Source organism: Ranitomeya imitator, chromosome 2 (genome assembly GCF_032444005.1).
Source record: "Ranitomeya imitator isolate aRanImi1 chromosome 2, aRanImi1.pri, whole genome shotgun sequence".
NCBI lineage: Eukaryota > Metazoa > Chordata > Amphibia > Anura > Dendrobatidae > Ranitomeya > Ranitomeya imitator.
In genome coordinates, this window is record NC_091283.1 from 42,914,230 (window position 1) to 42,939,484 (window position 25,255).

The following is a 25,255-nucleotide window of genomic DNA, read 5'->3' on the forward strand; positions in this document are numbered from 1 at the left end:
CTGTGGGTGGAGGAGGGGGGGTCAGTACCGCACACAACGGTCAGTACCGCACACAACCTGTGGGTGGAGGAGGGGGGGTCAGTACTGCACACAACCTGTGGGTGGAGGAGGAGGGGTCGGTACCGCACACAATCTGTGGATAGAGGAGGGGGGGGGTCGGTACCGCACACAACCTGTGGATGGAGGAGGGGGGGGTCAGTACCGCACACAACCTGTGGGTGGAGGAGGGGGGTCAGTACCGCACACAACCTGTGGGTGGAGGAGGGGGGGTCAGTACCGCACACAACCTGTGGGTGGAGGAGGGGGGGGGGGTCAGTACCGCACACAACCTGTGGGTGGAGGAGGGGGGTCAGTACCGCACACAACCTGTGGGTGGAGGAGGGGGGGTCAGTACCGCACACAACCTGTGGGTGGAGGAGGGGGGGGGGGGTCAGTACCGCACACAACCTGTGGGTGGAGGAGGGGGGTCAGTACCGCACACAACCTGTGGGTGGAGGAGGGGGGGTCAGTACTGCACACAACCTGTGGGTGGAGGAGGGGGGGGGGTCAGTACCGCACACAACCTGTGGGTGGAGGAGGGGGGTCAGTACCGCACACAACCTGTGGGTGGAGGAGGGGGGTCAGTACCGCACACAACCTGTGGGTGGAGGAGGGGGGTCAGTACCGCACACAACCTGTGGGTGGAGGAGGGGGGGGGGGGTCAGTACCGCACACAACCTGTGGGTGGAGGAGGGGGGGGGGGTCAGTACCGCACACAACCTGTGGGTGGAGGAGGGGGGTCAGTACCGCACACAACCTGTGGGTGGAGGAGGGGGGTCAGTACCGCACACAACCTGTGGGTGGAGGAGGGGGGGGTCAGTACCGCACACAACCTGTGGGTGGAGGAGGGGGGGTCAGTAGCGCACACAACCTGTGGGTGGAGGAGGGGGGGTCAGTACCGCACACAACCTGTGGGTGGAGGAGGGGGGGTCAGTACCGCACACAACCTGTGGGTGGGGGAGCAGAGCAGCCACGTTTTCTAATCCTGTACGGTCCCTTTAATTAACAATGCCACCACTTGTAAAATGTCTCATCTTTCAGAAGACGATGTGCGGAGGGGCCCAGGGGCCTCATGTAACCACCACCCCTTTGGTGAGGACCCAGAGTCCTGGCAGCGGGGCACAGCCGTCTTGTGAGTCTTTTGATCTGTGGATGTAAATAACTGCTGGAGGCCACAAATCATTCTGACAGCCGCTCATCACTTGCAGAGTTCAGCTATGAGCTCTAAGGCTATGTTCACACTCTGCGGATTTTGCTGCGGATTTTTCCGCAGCGGAATTCCAAAATCCGTAGTGAAAACCCGTTGCGGTTTTTACTGCGGATTTATCGCGGTTTTTACTGCGGTTTCTTATGCGGATTTTCATCTGCAGTTTCCTATTGGAGCAGGTGAAAATCCGCAGAAAAGAAGTGACATGCTGCGGAATGTAATCCGCAGAAAAGAAGTGACATGCTGCGGAATGTAATCCGCAGAAAAGAAGTGACATGCTGCGGAATGTAATCCGCAGAAAAGAAGTGACATGCTGCGGAATGTAATCCGCAGAAAAGAAGTGACATGCTGCGGAATGTAATCCGCAGCGTTTCCGCGCGTTTTTTTCCGCAGCATGTGCACAGCGTTTTTTGTTTCCCATAGGTTTACATTGTACTGTAAACTCATGGGAAACTGCTGCGGATCCGCAGCGGTCAAATCCGCTGCGGATCCGCAGCAAAATCCGCAAAGTGTGAACATAGCCTTAAAGGGGCTTTCTACTTAAAAGATACTGATCGCCCATCTCTCAGGTGACCCACACCCGGCAGCCCCAGGAGCACTTGATACCGGCTCCAGTGTACAGGCCAGACCTGGACAGATGTATTGTATACGCTGATGATCAGCTGCTCCTACCGATGTGAGTAGGGCCTGATCTGCTGTACCCGGCAGTGGCCGCTACACAGGGTACGGAGCTGTGCTGTACTGGCTCTGTATACAGCCAGAGTGGGAGACAGCTGATCGGGGTGTGGGGGGGTTGCAGATATGTCATCAAAGTTATGGAGAACCCCTTTAATTTTTGAAGAAGGCTCCTGTAATCTAGCGTTGTGCCGGTTGCAGGTCCCGAGGGCCGGGCATAAGAGCCATACTATTGGGGGTCCCATCAGGTCGTGATCAGAGCTTTCCCTCTCCTGTAGTCATGTCTGCCCCTATACAGCAGCATCCAGTGACCCTGGAGGTGAAGAGGACGGACACAGGGGCTTTTCTTCCTGTTATCGCCCCCATTGCTGTGAACGGTCACCTTCAGTGGGGGAGAGGGTCTCCTATCACTATGGCTGCGCATTACCTTGTTTATCCTCTTCCATACAGTGCCCCCTCGCGGGCCGGTTACTCACCTTTTGCAGCCCGTGCCCGATGGTGGTAATACATCCCGGGTCCACCAGCGGCTTGGGCCTCTTGGCGGACTCTTCTATGAGGCTCTGCCATTGTCGCGGGAGCCCTGTGAACTTTTGTTCTTGCTCGTCGTAGCCGGTGTGCACCCGATGTTCAAAGTTAGACGGGGCGGAGATCTCGACGCGCTTCTTCTTCTTACTGAACATGGCAGCTAGCTGACCTGGGGGAGAAGCGGGGACAGTGAGTAAGGAGGGGGCGACACATATGGATCGGTAATGTCCGCCTACAGCTCATTGGGCCGTGATCGGCCCTCGTTCCTGGGTCTATTGATGCCCTAATGATGCAGTGAGCAGCTTCCCACAAAGAGTTTATTTCATATAAAGAGGAAGCGCGGCCGTTGCCATGGTGACCGCACGCTCGCTCGAGCATCCGCTAAATATAACCAACGCCCCAGATCAAAAGGAGACGAGCGCTCTCTAATTTGGGCGCATTGGTCACAGCCCGATACACGGTGCACTGACGACAGCGAACCCCCTACTGTGAGCCAAGCAATCACTCGCCCCTCAAGTTAAGGGGGTTCTCCGACATATAAACTGATAATACACAGGCAAAGCGCACCCCCATCCATCACTTATCCTGTGTAGAGGGGATAGTAGAGGGAGAACCCCTTTAATCAGCATTTGGGGGTCCGACATCTGGGGATATCACCTACCTTCAAATAAGGCTCATTTCAAGTCAAGGCCACCTGCAGACCCTTAGGGTAGGTCACCAGTATTGGTTTTGTTACCATCTGGCACCCCCACTGACCACCCCCCACTGTCAGTGGCTGAAAGTACAGTATAAGCCCCCAACTCCACAGCGCTATACACCGTGCAGTGGCCGTATTCAGGTACTGCAACTCAGCTCCTATTGAAGTGACTGGGCTGCAATACCTGAGAACGGCCACTACACAGGGTATGGCACTGCAGAGTCACAACTCCAGTGTGTGCATCAAGCATCAGCAGTTCATGGGGGTCCCTGGGGTCGACCCACCACCAATCTGATACTGGACACCTGCCCTAAGGATCATTATCTTCTTTCAGATGTTGTGACACTTTCATTTTACTAACTACCAGTATTCTTCATTAATGTTGGGGAGTCTTTTCTGAGAAATTGGTATTGTGTTCCTCCTGGCAGTGCCGGGTGTTACCGCGCTACTATGCTCCTATAAATTAAGATCTGAATGAACAGTGGAAGGACGCAACGGGGATCGAGTCGGCTGATAAATGTTTGGTTGGTGAGACCTTCAGACTGGATTCAGAAGTTGCCTGATACGACTGGAATATTCCTTCAAGCGATACTACTCCTTTTTACAATATGTGACAGTGCTGGGAAAAGACATGACACAGGAAAGCTAATAACTTATCCCTCCACCCATAATAAATATTCTGAAGGACGGCACAACAAGGCAATGTCTGATCTCATATGTGAGGTTGAAAATAATTTCCATGCAAAAAAGTGAAAAAGTTATATACCACACACGATCTTTAATAAAAAGAAAGAAAAATGACATCTTGCAATTTTCACACAGAGTTTTTTTTCGGCTCTTACTTCCTATCCTTCCAGAGTTTTCAGCAGCCTCCTTATCAGCAGAGGCAGGATTACACTGACTGATATCACCTCTATATACAGTAGATAACACAGGATCCACCATCAACAATAGGTGATGTCACAGCTCACCTCCTCCTCCTGTACAATGACTGATAACACCTCTATATACAGTAGATAACAAAGGATCCACCATTCACAATAGGTGATGTCACAGCTCACCTTCTCCTCCTATACAATGACTGATAACACCTCTATATACAGTAGATAACACAGGATCCACCATTCACAATAGGTGATGTCACAGCTCACCTCCTCCTCCTCCTGTACAATGACTGATAACACCTCTATATACAGCAGATAACACAGGATCCACCATTCACAATAGGTGATATCACAGCTCACCTCCTCCTGTACAATGACTGATAACTCCTCTATATACAGTAGATAACAGTATCCACCATTCACAATAGGTGATATCACAGCTCACCTCCTCCCCCTCCTGTACAATGACTGATAACACCTCTATATACAGTAGATAACACAGGATCCACTATACACAATAGGTGATGTCACAGCTCACCTCCTCCTCCTGTACAATGACTGATAACACCTCTATATACAGTAGATAACACAGGATCCACCATCAACAATAGGTGATGTCACAGCTCACCTCCTCCTCCTGTACAATGACTGATAACACCTCTATATACAGTAGATAACAAAGGATCCACCATTCACAATAGGTGATGTCACAGCTCACCTTCTCCTCCTGTACAATGACTGATAACACCTCTATATACAGTAGATAACACAGGATCCACCATTCACAATAGGTGATGTCACAGCTCACCTCCTCCTCCTCCTGTACAATGACTGATAACACCTCTATATACAGCAGATAACACAGGATCCACCATTCACAATAGGTGATATCACAGCTCACCTCCTCCTGTACAATGACTGATAACTCCTCTATATACAGTAGATAACAGTATCCACCATTCACAATAGGTGATATCACAGCTCACCTCCTCCTCCTCCTGTACAATGACTGATAACACCTCTATATACAGTAGATAATACAGGATCCACTATACACAATAGGTGATGTCACAGCTCACCTCCTCCTCCTCCTGTACAATTACTGGCTATGTAATGAATGCTCCCGGACACTTTCCCTGCACGTCTCTCACCAGTCAGCAGACTGGGCTTTGTGAATTCACACCATACTCATAGATAGGAACTGAAGCCAGGAGGATCGGCTCTCATCAGACCGTACACAGCTCCTGGTAATGCAGCGCACGCTGTTCGCCCACTTGCCGTCACATGACAGATACACACGGGCGATACACTGGTTATTCCAGATTACTAGTCTATAGATCCGTCACTCACAAAGTCACACCCCAGACGCAGGGCGACAGCGAAAGTCTGCCAAATATACACATCTGACGGTCACAGTACAGGGGAAAGCAATGAGACAAAAGGAAACGATCAGAGTTAGTAGCCATGTGCAGAGCCGAGTGGGCAGAGTAATGTCACAAGTGTTTATATCACTCTCACAGCACACGAAGGTCTCAGAAAAGAGAGCCCGAAGCATACTACAATCCTATCCATAGTCCCGGAGCGTCACATTTGCCTTCTGCAGAAGTTCCCAATATTTTTTTACATATATACACACACTATTAGAGCCATGAAGGTACAGCGAGAAATCCTCCTGAACCGTGGCAGGACGGCGCCCTTTACCTATTCGGCATTGCACGGCTGCCTAGTACAGAGCAGGACACGGAGGAAAGCCCCAGAAATATGGAGGCTTCGATTTCATGTTAAAAAAATAAATAAAATAAAGTGCATGTGTGCCCGAGGCCCTGGTGATATTACTGCGCTCACTTCCTGATAAACACAAGCTGGAAGTTCAATCATCTCAGTGTGTTGTAATTCAAAGGGAATGTCAGGAACTTTAACCCTCGGCCATGTGTAAAGTGTGTACCGGGCAGTGATGATTTCACTGTCTCTCTAAACATTACACAAGTGAAATCTATAAGTAAGACTAATAGGATCTTAGATAACGGTAACAGTCCAATAGTCAGAGGCTGTACCTATCCATAGGATAGCAGATAACTTGCTGATCTGTGAGGGTCCGGCCATGGGGTCCCTACCCACCCCAAGAAAGTGGCTCTGGAATGCTCTGCCTGACTACAACCTCACTTCTTTCATTTTCTCTGTTACAGTCTTTCCAGCAGTGCCATAAAGAATAAACGTAGAAACGTAGAGGTGAGCGTGCCTGCGCACCACTGCAACCAAGTAAGGCTCTGCAGAGCCCCGTTCTCAGGATACCTGGGTGTCCTAGTAGTCAGACCCCTTAGCTTATGAAGTTATTACCTATAGCACGGACAGGAGCTAACTTACAAAGGGGGAATAATCTGAAAGGCACACCACAAATGCTGACCAATGAAAAAAAAATAAACACCAGAATAAAAGCCAAACTAAAATCAGCATTGAAAAAAATCCACAACCCCCCAAACATTGTATATAGGATGTTTTACATTGTGCTACTGACGTTATAGAGATTTTCAGGAGCGTCCAGCTCTCGATTCCTGTGCGGGTGTACTGTGGACGCTGCGTATACAGTACCAGCAAAGTGAATGTGATTTCTGAAATCTCACGCACACGCTGCCTATTTTTTCCATGCGCAAGTGAACCATTAAATCTTTCTTTCAGATCTGCAGCGTCAATTCTTTCACCCATTCTAATAAAAATGCAGGCAAGAAACATGGCAAAAAAGCAAGTATTTTACGCAGTGTTTTACCTTCCAACACACTGGCTTTTGCTGTAGAAAAAAAAAACATGCTGCAAAAACAGCGTGTGTGAACGTACTCGTACAGTGCTCGGCTCTATCAGCGGTCCCATAGATAATAAATGGAGCGGACGCTATTCCATTCTAACGGAGCTTCAGTGCCCAGTTCTGGGGATCGGTGGGGAATAAACAGCAGTACGGGGGGAAGGCAACCAACACAACGCTCAGCGCACCCACAAAGCCGGGAGAACGTAAAATGATAATATCACAAGGGTGGAGACGGCAAATAACAGGTTACAAGGCAGTCCCCGCTACGGCTCATCATAGGGAACCTTAGCTGCTCCCCGTCTGGTACCTCCAGGCGAGGTCGGATGGACCTGCGGCTGCTGTGAGAACAGAGGCAGAGCCCCCCACACTCCCCCGCACAGCGGCTGCTCTCCTCCTAATTAGTAACTCATTACCCCAGACCAGCCATGCGGAACTGAGCAGCTCCCTCACAGCCATGGACATTCATTACATGGAAAGCTCCATCCTGAGGGCTCCGTTCACACATGGAAGGTTTGTAGATGAAATCTCTCACGCTGAAGATCCCTTCCCTGCATGGTTTCCGCAGCGCGGGCATGGAGACCAATGCTGGAGACTGTGCGCTGCCCAGTCTACATGCCGCACGTCCACACTCACTGACCCTATAGTGATGGCAGAGACCCCACAGTTGGTAAGTATCGGTAAGTATCAGTGATTGAGCTCCAGATCTGCTAGAGATGGCGGTCCCATCAATCATCAACTTCTCCTGAATATCCCCCATCCTCTGGCATTCCACGCCTCAACACGTCCAATTATCCACCACCCTCGGAACCTGAAAACCCATCTCTTCAGAAAAGCCTACAGCCTGAGTAACCATTCTGCCGCCTCACCACCACCAGAGCTGCCGCCTCACCACCACCACCAGAGCTGCCGCCTCACCAACCACCACCAGAGCTGCCGCCTCACCAACCACCAGAGCTGCCGCCTCACCACCACCAGAGCTGCCGCCTCACCACCACCAGAGCTGCCGCCTCACCAACCACCACCAGAGCTGCCGCCTCACCAACCACCACCAGAGCTGCCGCCTCACCACCACCAGAGCTGCCGCCTCACCACCAGAGCTGCCGCCTCACCACCACCAGAGCTGCCGCCTCACCACCACCAGAGCTGCCGCCTCACCACCTGCCAGAACTGCCGCCTCACCAACTGCCAGAGCTGCCGCCTCACCAACTGCCAGAGCTGCCGCCTCACCAACCACCAGAGCTGCCGCCTCACCAACCACCAGACCTGCCACCTCACCACCACCAGAGCTGCCGCCTCACCACCACCACCACCAGAGCTGCCGCCTCACCAACTGCCAGAGCTGCCGCCTCACCAACCACCAGAGCTGCCGCCTCACCAACCACCAGAACTGCCGCCTCACCAACCACCAGAACTGCCGCCTCACCAACCGCCAGAGCTGCCGCCTCACCAACCGCCAGAGCTGCCGCCTCACCAACCACCAGTGCTGCCGCACCCCCGACCTTCTGTCTCTTCCCCATTATCCTGAAGAATGTAAGTGGCAAGGACAGGGTCCTCTCCCCTCTGTACCAGGCTGTCATTGTAAATTTGTTTACTGTAAGTGATATCTATAACCCTGTACGTAACCCCTTCTCATGTACAGCACCATGGAATTAATTGTGCTATATAAATATTATTATTATTATTATTAATCACCTAATCTGTGGATTGCTGCGGGACATGCTGGGAGTTGTAGTGAAGGTTGCAGACCATAACTCTAGTAAGCCTGCATGTAATGTGTCCCCCAGATAGGGACGCATTACTGGCGGTAGAAATGACGGAGGCAGTGTCTTAAGTGCTTGGCTTTCCTCCTGTTACTACAGGGGCCCCCGATCCCACACCCAGAAACCTCCTTGGATCTTTTATTTATTTGGTTACACAGAGAAAATAGAAAGTGATTCAGCCGAACAATCTTCACACACAGCGAGCAGCGCCGCTTCCTTCCTGAGGAGCGAGCCAGCGGCAAAACATGAGCTCAGCAGGATGCACGGAGGCGTCCACAGACTGCGGCTCTGTGCGTCTCCCCGCAGGCTCGGCTCCCAGCCATCTGTACCCCAGAAACATCGCCCGAGACTCGGACTTTTGCCACTTGATTGGAATTGGTCACCTACTGGCTCCAATTGTGAAAAAAAGGTTTATGCTGGTGCGTGCTCAGAATTTGGGGATCGCCATCACACGCAAGGGCCGGTAGAGCTGCGGCCAGTCCGTGTGCAGAAGGATCGGGACAGACGAGCCCTAAATCAGTTCCCCAATTATCAACCAAAAGTGCAAAAAAACAAACCCAAAAAACTGAAATTAATAAAGTGGCTACGAAAAATTCCTATAAACAAGAACCTGTTGCCAGTCTGATCCGATTATTTGGGATCTCTAAATATGAGAACCGCCACAGCCAGGTGCTCATCCTACAAAATCCCGCACCCGTCACATTAGGCATTAGGAGAATCTTACCGAAAATAAAAAATATTAATAGTAATAAAAGGACATAAAAAAGAAAGAAAATTAAAAAAAACAGCCATCTATAAAGATTAATCACTTGTGTCGTAAAAATCCTGATTTTACAAGATGGGAAAGAAGTTGTCAATAAAGAGCGTAACAAACTTTTTGCCTCTAGAGTCTTCCTTCTTTGCAGACCACCTCTGGGTGGGGGTACTGAAATATTGCTCCTATAATAAACGTTTGGTGCGTTTTTCCCTACTCTCTGCACTGATAGATGAGGATAGGACCACGACGCACGGCGTGGCGGCTCCGGTCATACAATGCCATCTGCTCCGATTGCTGGTCTCCTTCCTTGCGTGCGACGGTTGTCGTCCATCCCGGTGTAGTATTATGTCCAGGTTACGGGAGGCTACACGGCCGGTACGCCTCTCTCGGCATCATTAATAACACAGACATAGGAGGACATGCTCTGCATCAATAATTGGCTCCATTCAGAAAGTCACCCCCCCGGGTGGACACCAAAACCAGGGCAGTGCACCGGGCACACCAGCGTGGGGGGAGGAGGGAGTGTAGCCTCCATCTTCAGGAGGACATGACCCCGGCAGATACTTGATCGCCCATGTAGCCAAGACTAGATCCCCAGATGGTCTGGACCAATAATGACCATGTCACTGGCAGCCCCAGGAGCGGTGTGGTGCCACGGACACGATTTGCCCTGCAGTCGTGTCCTATCTCTACACTCTGTGCACCAGAGATGAGCACCTCCAGCCGTTGTGAAACTGTGGCTGTAAAGGAATGCTGAGAGTTGTAGTGTCACAACAGCTGGAACACTGAAGTTTGGGGAACGGAGAACAATTTCTAAGAACAGAAAAATTGTCCCCTCTGAATGGGGCTAAAAAGGGTCAATCAGGATCAACCTCCAGACCCCCCAAACAAGCAAAGCCCCCCCCCCCCAGTATATGTTCACTTTTGAGCGGGGGGGGGGGGGTTAATAAGGCAAAGGAGCGGTGCAACCCAATGCAGAGGAGACAATGGTCAGCCACTCTGCCCAGATTCACACGAAGCCCCCGAGTGACGGACTGTCACCACCGTAGGACTTTGCCACACGTGACGGACATCACTCTCCTCCGCAGGTGGCTCCGGTGTAACAATGGGTGAGGCACGATGGCACCAACGTCCGGGGCAGGGACGTGACACTACAATCCCCAACAGTCAGGACTCACCCTTGGCATCGCTCTGGGCTCCGGACACCATAGAGACCGAGGAGGAGAGGGCACAGGCTGCGGCAGAGAATTCCTGGAGCTGACTGATGGGAAGTTTCAGGCCCTCTCGCTGTCCCAGCTAGTTTCATGACGTGAAAGATCAGCTCCTCCCCGGCCCATGGGAGGAGGAAGGAGGAGAAGAAAAGACGGAGGGGTGCCAGGAGTGGTCGGGAACACAATGCACTGACATGACTGTGCTCTGTGATACTGGAGAAGCCTCAAAACTCACACCAAGGACTGTACATACGGAGGGCATGTAAGGCTGGCACCGCCACCACCCTGCGGCACCGCCACCGTCCTGAAGCACCGCCACCACCCTGCGGCACCGCCACCGTCCTGAAGCACCGCCACCGTCCTGAAGCACCACCACTAGCCTGCGGTACCGCCACCAGCCTGAAGCACCACCACCCTGCGGCACCGCCACATCCTGCGGCATTGCCACTAACCTAAGGCACCGCCACCACCCTGCGGCACCACCACTAGCCTGCGGCACCACTACCACCACCACCCTGCGGCACCGCCACCAGCTCTGCGGCACCGCCACTAGCCTGCGGCACCGCCACCAGCCTGCGGCACCGCCACTAACCTAGGGCACCGCCACCAGCCTGCGGCAACGCCACCAGCTCTGCGGCATCGCCACTAGCCTGCAGCACCGCCACCACCACCCTGCGGCATCGCCACTAGCCTGCGGCACCACCACCCTGCGGCACCGCCACCATCCTACGGCATCGCCACTAGCCTGCGGTACCGCCACCACCACCCTGCGGCACCACCATCCTACGGCATCGCCACTAACCTGCAGCACCGCCACCACCACCCTGCGGCATCGCCACTAGCCTGCGGCACCACCACCACCACCCTGCGGCACCGCCACCATCCTACGGCATCGCCACTAGCCTGCAGCACCGCCACCAGCCTGCGGCACCGCCACTAACCTAGGGCACCGCCACCAGCCTGCGGCAACGCCACCAGCTCTGCGGCATCGCCACTAGCCTGCAGCACCGCCACCACCACCCTGCGGCATCGCCACTAGCCTGCGGCACCACCACCCTGCGGCACCGCCACCATCCTACGGCATCGCCACTAGCCTGCGGTACCGCCACCACCACCCTGCGGCACCACCATCCTACGGCATCGCCACTAACCTGCAGCACCGCCACCACCACCCTGCGGCATCGCCACTAGCCTGCGGCACCACCACCACCACCCTGCGGCACCGCCACCATCCTACGGCATCGCCACTAGCCTGCAGCACCGCCACCACCACCCTGCGGCACCGCCACCATCCTACGGCATCACCACTAGCCTGCGGTACCGCCACCATCCTACGGCACCGCCACATCCTGCGGCATTGCCACTAGCCTGCGGTACCGCCACCATCCTACGGCACCGCCACATCCTGCGGCATTGCCACTAGCCTGCGGCACCGCCACGCTGCGGCACCGCCACCAGCCTGCGGCACCGCCACCACCCTGCGGCACCGCCACATCCTGCGGCATTGCCACTAACCTAAGGCACCGCCACCACCCTGCGGCACCACCACTAGCCTGCGGCACCACTACCACCACCACCCTGTGGCACCGCCACCAGCTCTGCGGCACCGCCACCAGCCTGAAGCACCACCACCACCCTGCGGCACCGCCACATCCTGCGGCATTGCCACTAACCTAAGGCACCGCCACCACCCTGCGGCACCACCACTAGCCTGCGGCACCGCTACCACCACCACCCTGCGGCACCGCCACCAGCTCTGCGGCACCGCCACTAGCCTGCGGCACCGCCACCAGCCTGCGGCACCGCCACTAACCTAGGGCACCGCCATCAGCCTGCGGCAACGCCACCAGCTCTGCGGCATCGCCACTAGCCTGCAGCACCGCCACCACCACCCTGCGGCATCGCCACTAGCCTGCGGCACCACCACCACCACCCTGCGGCACCGCCACCATCCTACGGCATCGCCACTAGCCTGCGGTACCGCCACCACCACCCTGCGGCACCACCACCACCACCCTGCGGCACCGTCACCATCCTACGGCATCGCCACTAACCTGCAGCACCGCCACCACCACCCTGCGGCATCGCCACTAGCCTGCGGCACCACCACCACCACCCTGCGGCACCGCCACCATCCTACGGCATCGCCACTAGCCTGCAGCACCGCCACCACCACCCTGCGGCACCACCACCCTGCGGCACCGCCACCATCCTACGGCATCGCCACTAGCCTGCGGTACCGCCACCATCCTACGGCACCGCCACATCCTGCGGCATTGCCACTAGCCTGTGGCACCGCCACCATCCTACGGCATCGCCACTAGCCTGCGGTACCGCCACCATCCTACGGCACCGCCACATCCTGCGGCACCGCCACATCCTGCGGCATTGCCACTAGCCTGCGGCACCACCACTCTGCGGCACCGCCACCAGCTCTGCGGCATCGCCACTAGCCTGCGGCACCGCCACGAGCCTGCGGGACCTCCACCATCCTGCGGCACCGCCACCAGCCTGCGGCATCGCCACTAGACTGCAGCACCGCCACCACCACCCTGCGGCATCGCCACTAGCCTGCAGCACCACCACCACCACCACCCTGCGGCACCGCCACCATCCTACGGCATCGCCACTAGCCTGCGGTACCGCCACCATCCTACGGCACCGCCACATCCTGCGGCATTGCCACTAGCCTGCGGCACCGCCACCACCCTGCGGCACCGCCACCAGCTCTGCGGCATCGCCACCAGCCTGCGGTACCGCCACTAGCCTGCGGCACCGCCATATCCTGCGGCATTGCCACTAACCTAGGGCACCGCCACCACCCTGCGGCACCGCTACCACCACCACCCTGCGGCACCGCCACCAGCTCTGTGGCATCACCACCAGCCTGCGGCACCGCCACCAGCCTGCGGCACCGCCACCAGCCTGCGGAAACGCCAACCAGACTGCGGCACCGCCACAATCCTGCGACACCGCCACCACCCTGCGGCACCGCCACCACCCTGCGGCAACGCCAATAGCCCGCGGCACCGCCACTATCCTGCAGCACCACCACTATCCTGCAGCACCACCACCGTCATGCATCCTGCTATTTGGGGATTTATCCTACAAGCCGGGTTTCAGGATAAAATACCCAATAAAGAATATGTCTCACCTATCCAACACTTTCAAGTACTTGTAATACTTTCCTCAATGGGCAGAAATACGGACAAAGTGCAAGTTTGTAATATACAGTAACCTCCTTCCCATAAGGGTCTGCAGAGGAGCTATTAGGGGCACTTCCTAAACATCGCACGATGCCCAGGTATGCGCAGCACCTATTCTATAACACAGGCGTCCTTGGATCCAGACGTCCAGGACTTGCTCTAATAAATCCCCATGGCTGCACCCCAGTAACACCCTCAATACATGGATGCAGCATTGGACTGGGGTCGTTCCTTGTGCACCGGCCGTGTGAAATCCTGAACTTTCTCAGCGGCATATTCTGGCCCAGAAGTGTCACCTAGCCTTCTAGAAATACAGGCGGAGCGAGTTTTGTCTGGCACCAGAGCCGCTCGGAGGTGCTGGTGGCGGGGGTGTTGTGCACATGTGAATGTGTATCAGCTTTCACTGCTTGTACGCACTAAGTATTAATAATGAGAGGTGGCGAGCTCCCGGGCGCTGTGACCCGGCTCCTCTGGCTGGTCACAAGCCGCACGGCCTGGGATTATATCACAAAACCGATCCAAGACTCTGCTCTCATCACATTTTAGGTGGTCGTCCATTATCAGAAAACTAAAAAAATATATATATATATAATTATTTGGCTGAGGGCGACATCGCTGCAGACAATCAGTGAGTTTTGCAGCTCTGCTTGTGTAGGCTGCTCATAGCTACTGATGTCAGCGACAGGCGGCAGCGTTGACCGTATGACGTCACTACTGCAGCCAATGAATGAAAATCGGGATAGGAACAGAAACTCAGCGCTGGACAATGGGAGTTTGTTTTTGCTTTTTTTAATGGGAGGGGGGGGTATCTACCCACAAAAATCAGACCATCTACAAGCAACATGCACAAAGAACTCCTATTAATTGATCGGTGTAATACTCCGGTCCACCTGCGGAGGCGCTGCAAAAACTCACTGCCTCTTACGCCCATAGGTGGTGCCAGCCTTGGTCAGCTCACTCCCGGCTACTTCTAACAATTCCTTTACCCTTTTTCCAAAGTAAAGGTGTCCACAATCTCACTAAGTATGGGTACAGCAGTGTTCTGGGGGCCCAAAATCACCGGTATGGGAAACCAGAACCCACAAGGCGCCTGTTGGATTCCTCTTCAGACTGTAACATTACAATCAAATCTGACCAGGAACAAACTAGGATGGAAACATGCAAAAATAAAAACACCCTGGAGGTGATGACAGCCAGGAAACGGCTTAGAATAATCCTGCAGAGAGGGATGTGAAGGATCGCAGATGAAAAGCAGGAGATAGTTTCATGACCAAGAGGTCAGAAGTCTTGACCTCCACGTGACTGCGGAGTCTCCAGAAGAAACAGACTCATGAACGTGGACATTGTCTGCAGGGCGCTTCCCACTTTATCCACATAATCCGATGCACAGCTACCAATGAGATTATTAATGGCCATCGGGAAAAATGTTCTGCAGCTCTGAATGTACTTGGGAAATCATCAAGAACCGTCGCTGGCAGCTTCCTTTGCAATTGCTGACCAATAGCATCCCAGATGTCCTTGATGGGCGACAAGTCCAGAGACGCTGCAGCCATGGTAGCATGTTTAGGTCGCAGGCTGCTCACAGTAACACGAGCAACATGAAGCCTGGTGGTGCCGTGTTTAAAAACGGCTCCTGGGACACGTTGGAGAAATGGCTGTACTACTGGTTATACCATGCAATCATTGTAATGCAGGGATGTCAGTGTACCTGGCACAGAGACTATAGGGGTCTGCCTACCAGACATTATGCCACCCAGCACCATGATCTCCAGGAGTAGGACTGGTGCAACGCTCCCTTATGAAGGCCTCCTCATGGTGCTGCCTTCATGGTCTTCTGATGGAAACCAGAAGTTTATCCTCTTAAGTGATGGTCCAACAATAGCTGGAGATGAGAGGAGCGGACCTCAACTTAACAGATTGGGGTTCGTACCGGACAGTTAGTATCCGATGCCACGCACCGTACACGGACTACTTCTGGAAGTCCTCTGTGATGTTCGGAGTTCCAGGGAAAGTCCTTTGAGGGAGTGAATGGGTGTGAGAATATTTTCCAACACAAAAGTTTGGGTCCCCATTGTTTTCAATGTGGTTCAGGTTCTGGATCAAGTTCGGGTACAGTTCTAGTGCCTGAACCGAACTTTGGAATAAAGTTTGGGTCCGATACCTGAACCCCAAATTCCATGGGTGGATGATCACTACTGGAGATTAGTCTGGAGACCATGAGCTGCCGCGGTCTTCAGCGTCTCTGGACCGGTCTCCCCTTCCTATTGATGGCATGCACAGCCCATAGTCACTGATGCCAATAACGGGCGACAGCGGACACATGACGCATGGATGGGACGTCACCACTTACAGTATCAGTCATGGTGGATCAAAGAGGTAAGTAATGCTTCATTATTTGGAGCGTTCCCTGCCCAACTTTGGAAAAAAAAAAAAACTTTCCAAGAGGGGCTACATTATTCGATATGGAGGGCGGGAATGACAAAGCTTTGTTATACCCGAGGAACCCCAACAACCAATGCTGTGGATCCTCGCAGCGAGCAACAGCTGTGCCCGTGGCCGGCATAAGCCATACACAAAGCTTGCCCTGTGCACATGGCAGGACATACTGCGGGAGGCCATGTACAGATTCTTAAGACGTGCTCGGGGTGAAGGGGTTACTGACAAGGGGGATGGGACAGCTATGTGAGGAATGTAGGAGACATGGAGACCATCTCCAGGCTGCCCCCCCTGAGCATCCAGACACATGCTTGGGTCTAGTGGGTAGTAAAGTAACACGACCCCTACAAATGACTATTCACATTACTGCCCCGCTGATGCCAATGGATCCTGCGCCCGTCCTGGTAAGCGCCTGTGTCACTAAGCTGTGCCCTGCATGTACAATATGGGCACGGCGTGGCATTATCCTTACACTTGTTACCAGAGACAGCTGCGACTTACAGTACACAACCACCAGCGAGACACATGCTGGGGGGGAAGCAGGCGATCAGACCGCAGAAAGCTCAGCAATCCAAATAATGCGAATGATGGGAGTTATCAGCGCCCAGGAATGGCACCTGGACAGCGTCCAATGCACCAGCCACCCCCGCCCGACCGATGCCTGTCCTCTGCCTTCCACCTACAGCTGTGATATAGGCCCCATTGCATACTGTCTTATGTCTCTATTACTGCAGTGCTTCCTTGTCCATCCAGAGCTACCTGCTTCATGAATAGAACAATGCATTCTCCGCCATTATTGGTAGGGGTCTGACCGCGGAGGCCTTCTCCGATCACAAGAACAGGGGTGGCTAGAGTGCTCGTATGACCACTGCTCCATTCACTGTCTACAGGGCTGGTGGTCCCTACTGCGCCAATCACATGAGGACGCTGTGATGGGTAGGGGGGCTCAGCAGCCCTATCCTACAGATATAGGTACTTAATAAATGTTTCTGGGAGCATCTCCCCATCTTATACACTGATGGAATATTGCTAGGATTTGCCACCACTTTATGATGGAGGACCACCACTATTCAGGAGACTTACCAGCCTAGTGATGCTGCAATGGTCACCCCTTTCTCAGGAAAGTGGCCCGCGCCCTCTGATCAGACAGGGATTGACTGTCCTAGCACTCAGGATGGGAGCGCCCCTCTAACCCTGAATGCCCCCTGCTTGTGGCCTATAGGTGCTCAGCTCCCCTGGTGTCTAAGTACAGCACCGCAGGCTCCTGCACGGTCTGTCCGGCACAGTATAGAGCGCCCCCTTAGGCTGGGAGGCTCGGCGTTCCCTGGCAGCCTCAGTGATGTTCAGCCGGGCAGAATGAAGGCCACAGACACATAGGAGCGTCCCACATGATTCATTAGCTCCAGCACATCGCCTTACATAATGTCTAAATTACATTTCTACTCTGTGCTCCTTCTAGTGGGCAATTAGATTTGCATAATTACAAGCCTCACACGATACATATGAAGACAAGAATGACATTTTTGGAAATGGGGAAACAACTAAATAATTTAAGCAAAGTTTCATATAAGGAGTATGCAGGAGCTTGGAGAGGGGGAGGAGGGCAAGGGTCTTACCCAAGAGCCTCCAGAATTAGGGAGGGGAGAGGACCTCTCCACAGAGTCTCCAGAACTAGGGTGGTGGGGTGGAGCAGGGGCCTCTCCCCAGAACTAGTTTGTTGGGGTGGAGCAGCCCCCTTTCATCAGAGCCTCCAGAACTAGGGTGGTGGGGTGGGAAGAGGACCTCTCCCCAGAGTCTCTAGAACTAGGGTGGAGGGATGGAGCAAGGGCCTCTCCCCAGAGTCTCCAGAACTAGGGTGGTGGGGTGGAGCAGAGGCCTCTCCCCAGAACTAGGTTGTTGGGGTAGAGCAGCCCCCTTTCATCAGAGCCTCCAGAACTAGGGTGGTGGGGTGGGAAGAGGACCTCTCCCCAGAGTCTCCAGAACTAGGGTGGTGGGATGGAGGATGGGCCTCTCCCCAGAGTCTCCAAACTAGGGTGGTGGGGTGGAGCAAGGGCCTCTCTCAAGAGTCTCCAGAACTAGGGTGGAGCAGGGGCCTCTCCCAAGAGTCTCCAGAACTAGGGTGGAGCAGGGGCCTCTCTGCAGAACCCTAGGGTGGGGAGAGGGCCTCTCTACAGAACCAGGGTAGAGCGGGTGAAGTGGTGACTTCTCCCCAGAGTCTCCAGATCTAGGGTAGTGGGGGCGGGTTGAGGGCCTCTCCCCAGAGTCTCCAGAACTAGGGAGGGGAGAGGACCTCTCCCCAGAGTCTCCAGAACTAGGGTGGTGGGGTGGAGCAGGGGCCTCTCCCCAGAGTCTTCAGAACTAGGTTGGTGGGGTGGAGCAGGGGCCTCTCCCCAGAATCTCCAGAACTAGGTTGGTGGGGTGGAGCAGGGGCCTCTCCCCAGAGTCTCCAGAACTAGGGAGGGGAGAGGACCTCTCCCCAGAGTCTCCAGAACTAAGGTAGTGGGGTGGAGCAGGGGCCTCTCCCCAGAGTCTCCAGAACTAGGTTGGTGGGGAGGAGCAGGGGCCTCTCCCCAGAGTCTCCAGAACTAGGTTGGTGGGGTGGAGCAGGGGCCTCTCCCCAGAGTCTCCAGAACTAGGGAGGGGAGAGGACCTCTCCCCAGAGTCTCCAGAACTAAGGTAGTGGGGTGGAGCAGGGGCCTCTCCCAAGAGTCTCCAGAACTAGGTTGGTGGGGAGGAGCAGGGGCCTCTCCCCAGAGTCTCCAGAACTAGGTTGGTGGGGTGGAGCAGGGGCCTCTCCACAGAGTCTCCAGAACTAGGTTGGTGGGGTGGAGCAGGGGCCTCTCCACAGAGTCTCCAGAACTAGGGTGGTGGGGTGGAGCAGGGGCCTCTCCCCAGAGTCTCCAGAACTAGGTTGGTGGGGTGGAGCAGGGGCCTCACCCCAGAGTCTCCAGAACTAGGTTGGTGGGGGTGGAGCAGGGGCCTCTCCCCAGAGTCTCCAGAACTGGGGTGGTGGGGCGGAGCAGGGGCCTCTCCACAGAGTCTCCAGAACTAGGGTGGTGGGGTGGAGCAGGGGCCTCTCCACAGAGTCTCCAGAACTAGGGTGGTGGGGCGGAGCAGGGGCCTCTCCCCAGAGTCTCCAGAACTGGGGTGGTGGGGCGGAGCAGGGGCCTCTCCACAGAGTCTCCAGAACTAGGGTGGTGGGGCGGAGCAGGGGCCTCTCCCCAGAGTCTCCAGAACTGGGGTGGTGGGGTGGAGTAGGGGCCTCTCCCCAGAATCTCCAGAACTAGGGAGGGAAGAGGACCTCTCTCCAGAGTCTCCAGAACTAGGTTGGTGGGGTGGAGCAGGGACCTCTCCCCAGAGTCTCCAGAACTAGGGTGGTGGGGCGGAGCAGGGGCCTCTCCCCAGAACCAGGGTAGAGGGGGTGAAGTGGGGACTTCTCCCCAGATCTAGAGTAGTGGGGGCGGGGCGAGGGCCTTTCCCCAGACTCTACAGAGATGGGGGGTGGGGGACAGGACGTCTCCACAGCAATATTCCCACCACAGCACATGCAGATATTGCTCATAGTGATCTGCAGATACATATGATTGAGGAGTAGGGTTTTGACTGCTGTGATTCTTGCCTAATACCAACCTTCTACAATACCATGCTGAGAACTGTAGTTCCCCATCTGCTGAGGACATGCCTTCTGTATGAAGATGAAGCCATCAGCAGCAGACGGAGGAGCTCTAGTAATGACGGGTGTGGAGGAGGATGCACTTGTTCTTGCAGCAGGTCACAGCTTGTCTGGTAGGGAAGGTGGATGACTGCTCACAGCGATACACCTGTCTCGTCCTGTCACTCAGCGCTGTCTGACTGCGCCTGGACAGTAGGGGGCACCATTTCACGACATCACATAACTACAGCCATGCAACAACTCACTTTTTGATCAAGTACAGCACACAATAATGCTTCCGGGGCGCAAGCAGAAAGCACCGGGGTCTAAGTGACGAGCTAAATCCGCACAAGCCATAAATGTGAAAGCCCCGGCACATTGTCCTGTTCACAGCACCGCACCCAATCCTTAAAGCAGCCGTCCTGTGCCAGTGGCAGAGCTGCCACACCTTTGTCCTGCCAGCGATTATTGCTGTAACCCTTCCCCGTCCAGGGTCAGTAAGTCACTGGGCAGAACAGGAATGTCCATAAGAAGCGAGAGGAAATAACAGCGAGGAGACTCGCCCAGCGCAGAGGCGCAGCACAATGGTGCAACACAGGCGGGAAGTTCATTGCTCCTGGTGAAAGTGCAGCGATCCGCACATGTATTACCTGAAATAATAAACATTTATTATGTGTTGTCAATAATCCAGGATGATAAATCATCTATATAAGGCTCCCCATTACTGTGGGCGACGCTGATGACGTATCTCATCGGGATATTCTTATCTTCTGATGCTATACTTTATAGTTACCATGTGTCAGCACTTTATGGTCAGTGGTGGTCAATGCCCTGCGAAAGAAGGGGCGCATCGTTATTTTACCGCTTCTTCCTGCAGAAGGCTCTCGATCCCCAAATGCCATGGTGGGTGAGAAGGCTCTCGATCCCCAAGGGTCGGGGGGCTATGGTGCCAATGCCATGTATATGCATTTAGCATTTGTAGCATATTTTTTGCTACAAAAACCAGTGTTGGCAGGAAAAAAGTGCATTTTGGTGCATTTGTTAGTTAGTCAATTGAATTAGGTGAAATATTCTGCCAAAAAAAAAACACTAAAAGAACTGACGCTGCAGATCTGAAAAACACAGGAGGTTGAAATTTTCAAGGAAAAAAAAAAACGAAAAAAAAAAACAACCAAAACAGCGTGTTCATGACATTTCAGAAATCTAATTCACTTTGGTGCGAATTTTCCGTAAGTTTCCAATGTGTGAACAAGCCCTTATTCGGACTCTTCATAGAGTAAGTCGGTAATAAAAGGGTTAATGCCAACACTAGCAGGAGCTGGGTGATAACTATGCGGGCTCTGAAATACGGGAATTGTGACCCATAAATAGAACAGACCTTGTAGTGTGGCAGAAATGTACACAGACCTCATAGATCCGGCTCCGAAATCCACAGCCAGGGAGGGAGCGGTCCGTTATCAGTGTGCACTGAGGGTCTCATGTCACAGCTGGGGGGGACAGGCCAGGACCCTTGTCGGTTGTGTGACATTGTTGTGCAGGGTAAGTCACAGAGAGGAGTAGTGATGGGGTCTAAAAGTTTGCACCTGACTTCTTTTCTGTGCCTCTTATCCCCCTTCAATATGGAAGCCCCCACAGTGATCAAGCGCAGGGCTCTTTTTTTGCTGGATTCTGCTGCGGATTTCACCATGTGCATTGCAAACTCTGCAAGAAAAGCAAAACCCGAGCCGTGTCTGCATCACAATCTGGATACACTGCAGCAGAAATATGCACCTCACGTCATTCTCCACAGCCACAGGGTTAGTAGTTTATCTTTAATGGTAGGCACTGGCCAAGTCTCAGGGTCAGGGCCGCCATCAGGGAATTACTGCCCATACTGGCGTATGGGGCCAGGTGAGCAGAGGGGGCCCGCAGCAGGAACCCTCTCTTTTGCTCACCGGGCCCCAGCGGTACAATGCTGCCGCTTCAGTAACTGATCGTGTGCCCTCAGAGGTACGATCAGCTAAAATCTGTTGCCGTCCGGGAGATGCCGCAATGGGAATACTACCACAGGGTGCGTTATACCGCTATTGGGGGGGCAACTTCAACTACAGACGTTACCACTGTGTTACCTGTACACTGACATTATATACCCTATACTATATGCAGAGCTCCTGTGTATAATGTCACCAGCGATCACTGTATTGTCTATACACTGACACTATATAAAGAGCAGAGCTCCTGTGTATAATGTCACTGGTGATCACTGTACTACCTGTACACTGACACTATATACAGAGCTCCTGTGCATAATGTCACTGGTGAGCACTGTATTACCTGTACACTGACACTATATACAGAGCTCCTGTGTATAATGTCACTGGTGATCTCTGTATTACCTGTACACTGACACTATATACAGAGCTCCTGTCTCCTGTGTATAATGTCACTGGTGATCACTATATTACCTGTACACTGACACTATATACAAAACTCCTGTGTATATGTCACTGGTGATCACTATATTACCTGTACACTGACACTATATACAAAGCTCCTGTGTATAATGTCACTGGTAATCACTATATTACCTGTTTACTGACACTATATACAGAGCTCCTGTGTATATGTCACTGGTGATCTCTGTATTACCTGTACACTGACACTATATACAGAGCTCCTGTCTCCTGTGTATAATGTCACTGGTGATCACTATATTACCTGTACACTGACACTATATACAGAGCTCCTGTGTATATGTCACTGGTGATCACTATATTACCTGTATACTGACACTATATACAGAGCTCCTGTGTATATGTCACTGGTGACCACTATATTACCTGTACACTGACACTATATACAGAGCTCCTGGGTATAATGTCACTGATGGTCACTGTATTACCTGTACACTATACACTATATACAGAGCTCCTGTGTATAATGTCACTGGCGATCACTGTATTACTTGTACACTATATACAGAGCTCCTGTGTATAATGTCACTGGCGATCACTGTATTACTTGTACACTATATACAGAGCTCCTGTGTATAATGTCACTGGCGATCACTGTATTACCTGTACACTGTATACAGAGCTCCTGTGTATAATGTCACTGGCGATCACTGTATTACAGTACATCGTAACATAGTTAGTAAGGCCGAAAAAAGACATTTGTCCATCCAGTTCAGCCTATATTCCATCATAATAAATCCCCAGATCTACGTCCTTCTACAGAACCTAATTGTATGATACAATATTGTTCTGCTCCAGGAAGACATCCAGGCCTCTCTTGAACCCCTCGACTGAGTTCGCCATCACCACCTCCTCAGGCAAGCAATTCCAGATTCTCACTGCCCTAACAGTGAGATGTCACTGATGATCACTGTATACCTGTACACTGACACTAAAAACTATGTACTTTATACAAAGCTTCTGTGTATAATGGCGCTTAGGGTAAACTTAGTATTTTTTTTTTATTAATGATCAGTATTGTAGTAATCAGTCACTATGTGGTTGTAATATGTGGTCTGGCCGTGGTGTGGCAGTACTTGTCCCTTGTATGTGATATTATTCGGTCACTATGTGGTCTGGTCATGGTGTGACGGTATTTGTCCCTTGTATGTGGTAATACTGTTCATTTTAAAAACTAAGTGACACATTCCGTTAAAGAAACACACCGGTAAATAAAAATCTAAACTAAAAAAAAGTATTGGATATTTTAACAAATATTTAATAGCTACCTTGTCATGGTGGTGGCTTAAAAAACAATATCTTTCTTTCAAATCAAAAGCTGCTGGCTATGTATGTGATCCGGTGTTAGATGGGAACTGGTAATCTGTGGTTGGTGAGGACGTGGCGCAGAAGTGGAGTTTTTCTATGAGTGAGCGGTGGGACTGTAAAAGGTTGGAGGGTTGGAGGCGGAGCTGGGGTGGAGACTGGGCAGAGCTTCAAGGGGGCCCGAAAATGTTGTCAGTATGGGGCCCTGAAATTCCTGGTGGCAGCCCTGCTCAGGGTAGACGGGGTACCTTAGTGACCAGATGCTAACTGTTACTGACATGTCACAGAGGTCGTCATTCAAAAAGGTCGTATTTTAGGACCATCCCGCATTGTGGCGGGGATCCTGCTCATCATAGGGAAAAAAAGAAGACATGCTTCAGCGCCATCATTCCAACATTGCCTATTTTGCAATAGAACGGACTTCAGATTTTCTACCCATAATGCACTGCAAGGAGGATCTACACCCCTGGCACCAGGACTGGCATCTTCACATGTAAAAGTAGGTAAACTATGCCTGCAGTCAGATTCCGGGACAGCGGCACCAAGGAGCCATTCTAACCCGAGCCTGCACTGCAATTATCCCCCGCATATACACAGATTGTGTAAGCTCTGCGTGTACAGAGGCGCCCGCGCAGCCGGCAGAGCGTTACTGCTCCGATCACAGCAGTTTAACCTCTTACACGCCGCTGTCAATCATGATAGCGGCACTTAGGTTGGAAATGGCGTCTTTTTAAGAATTGATCTCCCCACATGCTTGTGCCTTCCCAATGGCACGGTCACAGCAACTGGGAGCTCAGTGAAGGCCCTCGCCTCTGCCATGCTTGCCTCTCACCCGGCTCCTCCATGTCAGCTCCCCTTCTCCCAAATCATAGATGTAAATAATAAATGGAACTGTCGTGCGCCTTAAGTCCAGACTAATAAAATAACCCAATTTCTGTCTCGTATGGTGAATATTTGCAAAAAAAAAAAAAAAAAAAGTTTACTGTCACTTTGCCTCCTCCCCAAAAAAAATGGAATAAAAAGACCAATAAGCCAAAAGAACCCCAAACATGGTGCCAGTAACCACAGCTCGGGCTGCACAGCACACACCACCGGGACATGGAAGGATGGTACTTCTTGGAATGTGAGGAAGAAGAAATATGAAGGTGAAGAGGAGGCAGACGCCGCGCACGGCCCCCGGAAGAGGTGGCCCCGGGGCACCGCCACAGAGGAGGCGGACGCCCGCACACGGCCCCCGGAAGGGGCGGCCCCGGGGCACCTCCACAGAGGAGGCGGACGCCACGCACGGCCCCCGGAAGGGGCGGCCCCGGGGCACCGCCACAGAGGAGGCAGACGGCCCCCGCGCACCGCCCCCGTAAGAGGAGGCCGGCGGCCCCCGCGCACCGCCCCGGAGGAGGAGGCCGGCGGCCCCCGCGCACCGCCCCGGAGGAGGAGGCCGGCGGCCCCCGCGCACCGCCCCGGAGGAGGAGGCCGGCGGCCCCCGCGCACCGCCCCGGAGGAGGAGGCCGGCGGCCCCCGCGCACCGCCCCGGAGGAGGAGGCCGGCGGCCCCCGCGCACCGCCCCGGAGGAGGAGGCCGGCGGCCCCCGCGCACCGCCCCGGAGGAGGAGGCCGGCGGCCCCCGCGCACCGCCCCGGAGGAGGAGGCCG

General features: G+C 53.6%; 1 protein-coding gene across 2 annotated transcripts in view; it reads right to left on the minus strand.

The window, feature by feature from the left end:
* The window catches only part of PAK4 (p21 (RAC1) activated kinase 4), a 41,540-nt gene that overhangs the window by 15,015 nt on the left and 1,270 nt on the right, over positions 1-25,255 (minus strand). The window contains exons 1-2 of one of the 2 annotated variants that reach the window (XM_069746531.1): positions 10,523-10,647; positions 2,398-2,615 (exon numbers count right to left, since the gene is read on the minus strand). In XM_069746531.1, the coding sequence (XP_069602632.1) occupies positions 2,398-2,615; positions 10,523-10,553 (249 nt within the window). In that variant the 5' untranslated portion in view covers positions 10,554-10,647. Of the gene's footprint in view, positions 1-2,397; positions 2,616-10,522; positions 10,648-25,255 lie in introns of those variants that run through there. The other variant, XM_069746532.1, reaches the window with a different exon arrangement.